The sequence below is a fragment of the Colletotrichum paranaense genome, assembly GCF_030867605.1.
Source record: "Colletotrichum paranaense strain IMI 384185 chromosome Unknown Scaffold_18.1, whole genome shotgun sequence".
Lineage (NCBI taxonomy): Eukaryota > Fungi > Ascomycota > Sordariomycetes > Glomerellales > Glomerellaceae > Colletotrichum > Colletotrichum paranaense.
In genome coordinates, this window is record NW_026848976.1 from 379,723 (window position 1) to 391,674 (window position 11,952).

The 11,952-nt window shown below is 52.5% G+C and overlaps 4 protein-coding genes across 4 annotated transcripts; 3 read left to right on the top strand and 1 right to left on the bottom strand.

The window, feature by feature from the left end:
* Nucleotides 1–1,078: 1,078 nt before the first annotated feature.
* Nucleotides 1,079–1,855, top strand: CPAR01_15185 (uncharacterized protein; the record flags this gene model as incomplete). Its single annotated transcript, XM_060499434.1, has 3 exons — nt 1,079–1,506; nt 1,619–1,707; nt 1,794–1,855. Coding segments are annotated over 3 exons (579 nt in total), but the record flags the coding sequence as incomplete, so codon positions are not given.
* A 380-nt stretch (nt 1,856–2,235) lies between these two features.
* CPAR01_15186 (glutathione synthetase) lies at nt 2,236–3,992 on the bottom strand (the record flags this gene model as incomplete). The annotated part of the gene is made up of 4 exons (XM_060499435.1): nt 2,236–3,277; nt 3,333–3,481; nt 3,529–3,604; nt 3,685–3,992. 4 exons carry the CDS (start codon nt 3,990–3,992, stop codon nt 2,236–2,238), a joined length of 1,575 nt encoding a protein of 524 aa, XP_060341867.1.
* Nucleotides 3,993–4,337: 345 nt separating this feature from the next.
* CPAR01_15187 (uncharacterized protein) lies at nt 4,338–5,051 on the top strand (the record flags this gene model as incomplete). Its single annotated transcript, XM_060499436.1, has 2 exons — nt 4,338–4,540; nt 4,844–5,051. 2 exons carry the CDS (start codon nt 4,338–4,340, stop codon nt 5,049–5,051), a joined length of 411 nt encoding a protein of 136 aa, XP_060341868.1.
* A 620-nt stretch (nt 5,052–5,671) lies between these two features.
* Nucleotides 5,672–11,612, top strand: CPAR01_15188 (SNF2 super family protein; the record flags this gene model as incomplete). The annotated part of the gene is made up of 3 exons (XM_060499437.1): nt 5,672–10,675; nt 10,731–11,243; nt 11,349–11,612. The coding sequence occupies 3 exons, from the start codon at nt 5,672–5,674 to the stop codon at nt 11,610–11,612; spliced, it is 5,781 nt and encodes a 1,926-aa protein (XP_060341869.1).
* Between the last annotated feature and the right edge of the window lie 340 nt (nt 11,613–11,952).

Below are 11,952 nucleotides of genomic sequence, written 5' to 3' on the forward strand. Positions count from 1 at the left end.
ATACCTGATGTGCTTCAAAACTTCGTTTCTTTCAACTATGCAAATCTCTGTTCCTCTCAGTGCATCGTCCTTGATGTGCCACCTCTCAACCTGCGTTTGGCTATGCTCATTCTTGTCCACGAGCACGGCTAGAGTGCTCCTGCGTGTTACAACGCATAGATTAGCTGTGTGCGGTATCCTTTGAGATGCCATGTCGTTTCCGTGCCGCCTCTTGCTCGGCGCGATGGTAGGAAGCTCGACCTTGCATGTATCGTCCTCATGTAAAATATGCATCCTGAGAGCGAGTGAGAACGATATCATGGCCCCCAGTCCTATTCATTTGGCCGAACACCCGCAAAGGTACATTGAAACTACCTACCTAAGGCATCTACGAAACTATGATATGATACAGCACTGGAATATACACGAGAAACCTGAATACACGCAGGAGGGAAGCCCATATGTACCCCCTCAACTCCAGTCTAGTCACCAGCACAGCAGGCGTCCCTCTAGGTCGGGGGGTCAGGTCAAACTGGCTGGGTGGTGGAATGGTTCATGGTCGCCAATTATTCACGCCAACCAGCCTACTCGACGACAGGCTCAGCGCATACGAGAGTACCCGAGTTCGAATCCCAGCATGAGCATCAAGAGATGTAGCCACGCCGGTGGTGAACTCTTTTTTGTTTTCTGTATCCGTATATCGCCTTGTATTCACATCAAGATCTTGATTGGCCTTGGAGATAATCCCTGTCTATGAGATACAAAAGGAGTTTTAATAAGATTCCTCATCAAAGACAAAAACTTAGGAGCTTCCAAGCACAACGAAGATAGGTAGACGATGTGAAGGTTGATTACTCTCCATCCTTCCTTTGGCACTTCCGGTAAGGCGATTAAGTCCAATTAAACAACCCCGCTATAGGAATAATGAGATCCAATTTCAGGGGTTAATACGAAAACTCCCGGGACCTGGCGCCTTATGCACGAGCCACTTTTACAGTGCATCAAGCTGAGGTGCCGTGTGCTTTCCCCTGGACCGCGTCGATGGAACGCGCCCACCGCGAACGAAATCGACAGCTCCCACACTGGCACTTTAAGGTAGCTTCCCCCCCAAACGAGTATCTCGCCAATTTCGACACCTCAACACCATCTTTTGCCGTCCTACACCTCACATTCTCGACACTCCTTGAACCAAAGCGTTCCTTGCTCTACACATTTACAAACCAAGCAACCAAAAAAAAAGATGTCTGCTTCCGCCCTCTTCCGCCGCGCCGCCGTCGCCCCGCGCATGGCCTCCGCCGCCCGCGCATTCAGCACCACCCCGTCCAACAACGTCGCCCGCATCACCATCGTCGGCAACCTCGCCGACGCCCCCGAGGTCGTCCCAACCAGCACCGGCCGCGAGATTATCAGATACGCCGTCGCCAGCAACAGCGGGCCCAAGGATAACCGCCAGACCAGCTGGTTCCGTGTCACGAGCTTTGAGGCTGAGGGTCCCCGTCGGGATTTCCTTCAGAGCTTGCCCAAGGGGTACGCATGCACTCACATCCACACCGCAATGATAAGCTTGGGGGGAGGCGGAGAGAGATGAAGGATAAAAGGTGTTTGAGGGGTTTCAAAGTGTGCTAACGTGTTGTAATAGCACTCTGGTCTACGTCGAGGGCGAGGCTGCCATGCGCGCCTACCAAGATGCCGAGGGCAAGAACCGCAGCTCCCTGAGCATTATCCAGCGTACGTCTTCTCCCCACTCAACATACCATCCCAATGCGAATCGGCTTTCGAGGAAGAGATGGAGCTACGCTAACGTCAGGTCACAGGCTCTATCGAGGTCCTCAAGCGTCCTTACACCGGCAACAACGGCGGCGAGGCCAGCGAGTAAATGCACCCCAATACAACAAACGGAGTTTCTCTTGTGCCATGTACGAAACGAACGACAGACGAGTGTACCCTTGAAGAGACCTTGACCTGGACTGGCCTCCCTCCTCTCTATCTCCACTCTATCGAGATTTTTCCTATATCTTTTTTGTGTACAATGACCTGATAAATGGGCTGGTTGAGGCGTGCTGTACGAAAACTCTTTTTTTCTAGGACGATAATTGATACCATGGGTTGCTCCTCTCACTCGCGCCTTGACTGGGATCTTGCGCTACGTTTGCTCTAGCTGCTTGAACCATTTGTTCCATTTCAATGTTTACTCAGGTCACGCATAGGAACTTTTCAACGGCTCTATGATGATCTAATCCGCCAGATGTGCTCTCCTCAGACGAGCGTACAGCTATCCATGCATCCAAAACCCGCAGCGACACCACCCTCGTTGCTAGTATCGCCCTTGGTGCGGAGCAGATAGCCCGCCTCCTCGTTGTGAACAACCTTACCGGTGCCCTGATCCCACACCGTAGTGCCGTAGATGCCAAGCTCGCAAATGACGCCGCCTTCTTCGAGGTTGCCGTTGCGGAGGATGATGTTGTCCTGCTTGGGCGGCGTGATGAGCTCCATCAGGATGTACGAACCCCAGTGCGTCTCGGGCGTCTTCTTCAGGAACTCGGGAATGTCCTCGCGGTAGTGGTTGTTGCCGCCGCCCTCCCTCTGGGGCTTGAGGACGTAGCTCTTGCATAGCTCCGGGTCCTGCGCGATCTTACGCGCCTTGAGCCCGGCCTCGGAGGTGTCCATCGGGAAGATGTTGGTGAAGGTCTCAAACACCGCGGCCGTGCTGGGAGCGTCGTCGGGGATGAACCGGCCGAGGACCGAAGGCGAGGCACCACCCGCCGCCGCTGCTGGTCTGGGCGTCGCCAGGACCTGCTGAATCTTCTTGCTGCCGGCCAGCTGGGTCAGGACGGTGGGGCACTTGATGGCGGACGACCTCTCGAGGTGGTAGCGGGCCTCCCAGGCGCTCTCATCCGGGTAGTCGGATGGGTCGTACCAGCACCGCAGGTACGCGACAGCAACCTCGAACACCTTGGTTGGGTCTCGTGGCAGCTTGTAGAGCAGCTGGCGCTTGGGGGTGTCGGCGACGGTGGTGTGCTGCAGGAGCTCGGAGAAGGGGATGCGGAAGACGGTGACGGGGTCGGCGGCGTCGTTGACGAGGGCGTACTCGAGGTGGCGCTGGTCAAATATGTTTCTCTCGCCGCCCTGGACGACGAAGATGACGCACTTTTTGTGGCCGAGCTCCGATGGGCCGTATGCGTCGTAGGCGGCGCGGATGCCGCCGGAAAGGCCTTGAACGCTTTTGTTCTCGGGCAGGTCGAGTGACCCTGACTCGATGGAATGATCAAGCAGAGGGTACTCTGCCACGGAAAGAAACCTATGTGCGTTTAGTATTCTGGGTTTCTCTCTCCTTGCGAGATGTGTAAGATTACTTATGGAGAAGCGAGGTTCGGGACGAAAGGCCACCAAAGGATGAAGCTATCGTGTTAAACTCGACCTGCTTGACTTGGCGTTTAGGTTCGCCTGAGGAGGTATCCTGGTGGACAAGATAGTCTGATCTGAACAATCCCAGAGAGAGACTCTGCACATCATTAGTCACATTGCCTGAAGCACCGGTAGACTACGCACTTGAGTATATCCCTCCTTCTTCACTCGCACGTGGGTATCCCACAACTTGCCAATGAAGTCGTCGCCTCCCTTGACCCTACGCGTTGTCAGCATCATTTCCTATGGTCGTTCAGACTACACTTGATGCGTGACTATCAAGCTGAAGTGGAAACATACTCATCCACCATGGCACTCAGAAACTCCTCATCCCTGCTGATGGCGGCATAGAGCTCATTATACGTCTTTTGCACAGATCTCGCCTGTTCGAAGCATCCCTTGGGGAAAGGACTAGGGAACAGAGTTACGGGTACGTTTACCGCAAGAATACCTTTGGGGTCCGACTCCGGCGTCACGACCGTAGGAGGCGGCCGGACTGACAAGCCATTGCCGATAGCCCAATCCTTGACGGTCTGGACGAGGGCGTCTTGCTCCGACTGGGAGAGCCGGGGCGGGTACTGCTCCCTCGTCAACGTCGGAGTTGCCATGCTGCTGGTGAAAATTTCCTTGATGAGACTGAGTCTAGAGCTCCGACTGCAAGCTATAATGGTCCTGAAATTGGATGAGCTGGTATAGTTGCGCCTCCGTGATTAATAATTGCAAGTCGGATAATTTGAGTCGAATGAGAGTAGGAACAGCGACGGATTGTCAAGGTTAAACCCTTTTTGGTGGTGAAAAGACAGGCCTGACTTTGTCTGAAACAAACAGAGACTCAAGCCAGTTGTCGAGTCTACTGAGATTATGTGAAGTCAAATATCACCGGATGAGGAATGAGTGTTCATGTCAGTGAGGTATGTCTGGCGGGGGAGTGACGAGAAATCGGCTGCCCCACCATGAACTGCTGGTCTGGATTTCAAATGGCTGGTACTCCCACTGTACCTCAGCCGGCAGGTACGATGCACACAAGACGTGATCAATCTAAGTGGGGAGAATTTACAAGCAATGACTTGACATCAGGCTATACGGAAGCTCAACGATATTTGCAACTATTTGGACATCAAGACCAAATGATGATAATCGGCTTGAACTCTACTAAGTGACCCCGGACCGTCTTCTGCAAGAGTCCTTCAAGGCAACAAAAGACGTCCCATGGAAATACGAACCAAGTGATGGCGGGGTCGGAAGCTTGGAGGTCAGTTCCGTGCCTGCGATTTACCCCTCCATCCCACTCCGATAAGGGACTTCGGCTCTTCGCAGAGGCAGGAACGACCTCTGCTAAGGTGTCTTAGTTAATCTTAAACCCGAAAGATCGGTCACGTGTTGAAGGGGACGTGCTGCAAGTCATCTAACTTTATTTGGACTAGCTTCATATACCTAAAGATACATTGCCTTCATCCAGAGCGTTTAAGGCGAGGTACCCTGCGGGCCTGCTTGACCAGGGAAGGTGGGGCTTGAGCAGGTCAATTGCGACTTCCGCGACTTCTCCAGACTCACGCGTCGTGAATTCGACATTGGCAACTGAAGCGGCAATGCCTACAACTTCCTCGAGATTGGTACCACCATTTCCTCCCACCACAATCACCACTTTTCATACGCCCTCCCGCTGACCCAACCCAAATTTGGAAGACCCGCCTCATCCTTCTGCCGGTAACTTCTTTACAAAGTCTTTCCCGTATCCACCACTTAACTTCTGCTAGTGGCTGGTCTTCTTCACAATCGTCAACTACCTCTTATTTGGTGGAACAAACGCATCCTCGTTTTTGTCGAGACTTCTCGGGCTGTCCAGAACTCAGAGATACAGCTCAAGTTCCGAAAACCGGCAGTCAGCACGATTGTCTTCTCCCCTGCATTCGACCCATCCGACCAAGTAATCAAGGACCACTCATGCGCTTTGTTACCCGCCTCAAAATCCGCCGTAAGTCTGGCTTCAAGATTGTTGCTGTCTATTTCTCGAACCAAAGCCCGACACTGGTTCTTTCGTCATATTCTTTCACCGGTGGATCATACTTTCGAGGTCGCTACATATCACTGCAGCTATCTCCCAAGCTTTTTGCCCTTTTCTCTCACAATCTACCTTCATACACATTGCTTCAAGCTCGCTTGACCAGTGAATTCTGTTTTCACTACCCATGCCCGAGATCTGCGTCCTTCATACCCTCTTTCCTCAGTCTGGTGCTAATCAATTTGTCAATTTCTAGCCAACCTCATGTCCTAAACGACAGCCACCATGGAGGGCAATGAGGATGATCCCTTCAACTGGGACGTTGAACGGCTGGTACATGAGCTATGCACCGCTGAAAGTCGGCCATGGCATCCGAAACTTACGAGCAAGAGGCCCAACCCGGTAATTCTTGCAAAAGCACTCCGTGAGCATGACATTGACGGGGAGACGCTTCTCACCTACGAAGATGTTATGCCCCCTCTTGACGGTCTTCTCAGAGACCTCGGCATCGTCAAAATCGTTCACAAGATGACGATTGTCAAAGCCATCAACTATCTCAAGTCGAAAAGCCACGGTTATCGACATCAGAAGATCGAAATGGCAAAAGAGGAGGCAGATAGCCAAGAAAGCTCGCTAGAGCTGCATATCAACGGCAAACCGCAGCCCGCAGCCCCAAATCCCAGTACCACAGAGGACCCTCCAACGACTATCACAACGCAAGACGTCAACACGGATCAAGATGCATTGGCCTCCGTCGTTGAAGAGAAAGACATGCAGACGAGCGAACCGCCTCAGAAGAAGAGAAAGATGGCGCCAACATTGATCACCAGTACTATCACAGGGATTGGCAACATACCTATCAGGACCCCGGCCGACGACGTTGTCACTCGGAAGTCTATGACAGCAGATACCCGGCTACCCTTGTCGAATACGACCCCCAGCGGAAACCGCGGGAAAACATCGCCGGCCATCCCAGCTGTAACAGACGACGCTATTTCTCAGGAGCTCGATAAAGCAAGCATAAGGCCTTCTCCATCGCCTGCGGCCTCCAGAAGAACACATCCGGATACTCAGCAAGTGGACCAGAAGCTTGTCTCAAGATTCAATCATCTGGGGGCGTACTTTGGACCCGATGCGCTTATTATCAGCCGTCAAGTCCCTCAGTCAAGCCTTGCACCTGGTGCAAGCCCCGCAGATGAAGGCAGCAATACATTCCACTTCGTTGCTAGGGGCTTGATTCCCACCGGACACAGCCGGCAAGTCCACCGAGCGTTGCGACGACTACTGCGCATGAACGACAAGTCTTTGATATTGTTGCGCAATGGTATGTCTCCTTTTGTGGAGCCTGAGGAGGAAGACGAGATTCTTCCGGTATTCGGGGACTCCGATGACGACGAAGGTTACGACACAGAGACAAGAGACGCCATCGAGGAAGAGGAAGAGGAGAAAAAGCGAGAAATGGAACTTAAGTCTCACCACCTGACTTCGGATGATGTCGAACGTGTACTAAAGGAGGAAATACAACGGATTGAAGCCTCTTGGGAGGAGAGAAAACTAATCAAAAAGCATTGGAAAGCCAACGCCATCTGGAACAAGGCCCGGCGCACTGGCCTCGTCCGACAGATAGCGAGTACCACATCTCGACTCGAGGCTCTCAACAACCGCATAGAAAAGCTTTGTCGAGAAATCAAGCTGAACGAATGGCCGGCCGAAGATCAGCTGCGCAGACAAGCACGGTGCCTTGAGTCTAGCGTCGAGGACCGGAGAGCTGAAAAGTGGCTTCTCGATACCTTGCGAGGACCCGAACCCATCCGACCACTGACGATGCCTAAGCAACGGCCAAATCCAGCCCCGCGGCCCGATCTCTCTGACGAGGATGGCGACCTTATCACCAGCGGCGACGACGACGACGATGACGACTTCGTAATTGACGATGATGACGAATTGGGGGTTGACGATATGACAAACGCGCTCCCGCCCGTGGCGAGCGCGACTCGCCCAAAAAGTCCCATGGATTTGGACGACCCTGAAGATGTGCCAATGCAGGAGCCGCAACCTCCGCGATTGCTCAAAGACGAGTCTCCAGCCGACGCTCCGGTCGATATGAAATCCGACCTTGGCATAATCGACTTGACAATGGTTGACTCCGAGCCTGAGGATGAACCTGAGAATGAGCCCGCGCCCTCCGAGCATGAGCTTGAGCTTGCGCTTCCCGAGGCGGATTTCATCTCTCTAGTCACGCCTGAAAAGCCAAGGGCATCGGCAGCCGCAACGCCAGCCCCTGAAAGCGATGGTGACGAGCAGCAACAGCCAACAAAGGAACAACTAGAAACCCCATTCGACCAATATGGCAAGATTGGGGACATCGCGCCGACGATATGGAGAAAGCATGGAGACAACAAGCGACTTTTGATCTGCGTCATCTCACGGCTTACTCCGCGATGGAGAGAGGCCTTCTTTCGCGTTATCCAGAGCATGGATCCCGCTGATATCTGGACGGACTTCGTGATCGCAGCTCTTGAGGATTTGCCTGAAAATCACAGCCAAGAAAGTGCGGTCGAGCTCGGCACCGTCATTGCCCGCTTGTTCAGAGTCTTTGCACTCTGTAAGCCGGCGGCTGCCAATACCATCACCAGAAGGCTCAACAACAAAATCAAGGTCAGGAAGATAAAGGGTAAGGTAGATCAGTTTGAGGATTTCTGTCAATTCGTCAAGACTGGCATACTGCCCAACTTTCCTGAGGGTACCCGAGCCAGCAGCTCTGGCCGCCGTGGAAGCTTTGATACTGGGGAGTCCCAAGGAGATTTTACCGACGACGATATCGAAGTTTCTCCGTCTAAGAAACGGAAGACTTTGGTAGCCATGGATCAGACCGCTATAGATCTCCGTGAAAGTGACCGACGCCGGAGAGAAGAGCAGGAGCAGCGACGAAAGGAATTGCGCAAGAAGCTGGCAGCATCCGACACCATCTCGAGCGACAAGTCACGTCTCATTATCAACGAAACCAAGGGAGATGACGAAGGCCTGATCTACATTAACAGCGAAATCGGTCAACGCATCAAGGACCACCAGATTGAAGGTGTCCGCTTCCTGTGGAACCAGATCGTCTACGACGCCAAGGTGCGGCAGGGATGTCTCCTCGCTCACACCATGGGACTCGGCAAGACCATGCAGGTCATCACATTACTTGTTGCCATCGCCGAGGCCGCACGATCGAAAGATGAGTCTATTTTATCACAAATTCCAGAAGACCTTAGACAATCCAAGACTCTGGTACTTTGCCCGGCCTTGCTTGTCGATAACTGGATGGATGAGTTGTTGATGTGGGCTCCTGATGGTGTTCTTGGCCACTTCTACAAAATGGAAGCCGTCGTCAATGCACTAGAGAGAGCCCCCATGATCCGGGACTGGGATAAAACCGGCGGCGTCATGATCATTGGCTACGACATGTTCAAGAAACTGGCCGCTCCTCTAGGGGGCGAGATGCCGACACCCCAGGAGAAGTCGATTGCGCAAATACTCACAGAAAGCCCTAACCTTGTTGTTGCGGATGAGGCTCACAAAATGAAGAACCCTGACTCATTGATAGCTATCGCAGCCGCCAAGTTCAAAACTCAACGACGCATCGCACTCACCGGTTCACCTCTGGCAAACAATGTGATAGAATTCTATTGCATGATCAACTGGGTCGCACCTAATTATCTGGGTCCCCTGTCAGAGTTCAAGGACTACTATGCCGAACCGATTCAGTCTGGCCTCTACGAGGACAGCACTGGAAGTCAATATCGAAAGGCAAAGAAACAACTTGCTGTTTTGGAGGCTACTGTAGCACCCAAGACGAACAGAGCAACAATCAAATCCTGTCTTAAGAACGACCTTCCGCCAAAGATGGAATTTGTACTTACTGTTCCCATGACACCAATTCAGGGCAAGCTCTACGACGCTTTCCTCGCTGCCCTCAACAACGACGCGGACGTTGCAGGCGTCAAGACTCTGGGTGCAAACATCAACTTTAGCCTCATCGTCAACCACCCTCGGTGCTGGCAAAAGAGACTTATTGACGAGCGTGCGGCGTTGTTGAAGAAAGAGCCGACTAGTCTGACTCTGTCAAGCACAATCATCAGCGAGGGCCTGAAAATCCTGCAACGAGAGCAGGATGTGCCTTCGCCTGCCTTGTCTTGGAAAGTACAGCTCCTCGTCGGCATTCTGGACCAGTGCGAAAGGATGAAGGAGAAAGTTCTCGTCTTCTCACAATCAATCCCGACTCTGGATTATCTGGACAATCTGTTCAGACAACAGCGGAGAGAATTCTCTCGGCTGGATGGGAGCACTCCAATCCATAAGAGGCAGCAGCAAGTCAAAAATTTCAACAGCGGTGAAAACCAAGTCTATTTGATTTCAACGACAGCCGGTGGGGTTGGCCTGAACATCCACGGCGCCAGCCGCGTGGTCATCTTCGACTACAAATATAATCCCATTCACGAGCAACAAGCGGTGGGTCGAGCGTACCGCATTGGCCAGCGAAAGCCGGTATATGTTTACAAGTTCATATCTGGCGGGACATACGAACAAGCGCTTCACAACAGAAATGTATTCAAGACCCAACTGGCGTCAAGAGTTGTGGACAGCGAAAATCCGAAAAGATGGTCCAAGAAAGATAATGAATACGCCAAAAGTCGCTGGGAGCCTGATCAGGATGACCTCAGTCCATTCGCCGGCAAGGACGTTGTTCTCGACAGCCTATTGACCCATCCAAGTCTGTCTCAGGGCATACGCTCGATCATCATGACGGATACCTTTGAAGAGGAAGATACGTCCGAAATCTTAACGCCTGAGGACTTGAAGGATGTGAGGAACCAGGTCTACATGAATTCTATCCGCAACACCGACCCAGAGAAGTATCGAGAGATGGAGCTGGCACGGATCGCTAAACTTGGCGCTCCAGCCTTGGTGGGTGCAACATCATACATGCCACAAACAGTCACCCAGACCTTTGGTGTGGCTGGGAGCAGCGTCCAAACACCAATCCCAACTCCAAACCTCCCTCAAAGGCCTGTCTTCAACACATACCAGGCATTTCATCTGGTGGAAGCTATGAAGCCCTTACCCGATACGATGAAGCCGCCGCAAATTACGCCTGTGCCTGTGCCGGTGCCTGGGGCTCTGGCAACTCAGATTGACACTGCACCGATACAACAAACTGCCGCTTCCTTGCAGTCGATGCAGCCTGCAACTGCCGTTTCTGATGCGCAAATTACGGAGCAGACTGCTCAGCGGGTATCAGTAGAGGTAAAGTTTACCTCCAGATTTGGGTGAACATGGCTAACATGATCAAACATCACAGCCTCAAGTAGCTGGCCCTATGCCCATGCCCATGGCTGGTGCCAATACCTTCTTTAGGGCTCAGCAGACACCAAGCTCTCCCCCGCCTGGAGACAAATCTCTCTCATCCCCTGCGGTCAAGAGGCCCAAGAGGCCCGGAATTACTAATTGGGAGGAGCAGTTCAAGCATAAAATTCTCGAGTCACTCGATACGATAACGGACTCGGCAATAGCTGATGCGGTCAAGGAGGACAAGGCCGTCCTGGCTGACCGGATCGCAAGCTCGACATGGCTCGTGAGATCGGAGATGAAGGAGGGAGAGTTGCCAAACCACTCGCATATGAAGGAGCTGTGCAGCTTGATGACAGTCCCGAGATTTGCAGCAGCTGTCATCACAGGACATATTCCTCCCTCTCAGCTTGCGTACGCGCCGATTGACGGACTCAAAAGTCTTTCGAACGAGTTGACGACGCTTCAAGAACACCAATTCCGCGAAAAGCTTAAGCTGGGTCAAGACATGACTGAGGAGCCTAAAGTATGAGCCCGACGCCTCTCATTCCATTGCTCTGCCATTGCATTTTTCGTCTTTCAGTACTCACCTATTCAGCAAACCTTTTTTTGCAGCTAACGACTTGATCAGCAGCATCCGCAGATCGTTTTCGACAAAACCAAACCTTCCCCAAACGTTCGCCGAGCGAATCCTTTCCAGGAAGACGACGACGACGACGACAATTTGGATTTGCTTCGGGAGGTTGCGGGAAGAAGGCGACATCGTGCGCCCAGGCTTCCCACATGGGCAAGTAAAGCAATCGAAGAAGGAAAACTCGGGGAACAACGCCGCATAGGGGAGCCCTCGTCATCAGCGTCGGCGTCGGCATCGGCATCGGCAGGGCAAGGTTTGTAAGTGCGCTGGCTAGGCGTTTACAGGAGACGTTTAGGTAGTTCTTCTTTGGGGGGCATCTTCAGGCATCTTCGAAGGCATGGGCGTTTGACGGCATTGCAGGGCTGGCTTTATGATACCCTTTTTGGAGGCGTTCTTTTGGAGGTTTTCTGATTTCACGTGGAGGACTCATCAAGGGCGGTGTAAGAGTCATATGATATGATGTCAAAAAGGCATACAATAACACCGAAAGTTGGTGCGCCTAGGAATTCGGCTCGAGGCTTACTCGGGGTAATCAGACTCCTCAACATTAACGCGTGGTGGCGGATGCAACCAGTGATGGTTAACAGACTACTTGTTGAGA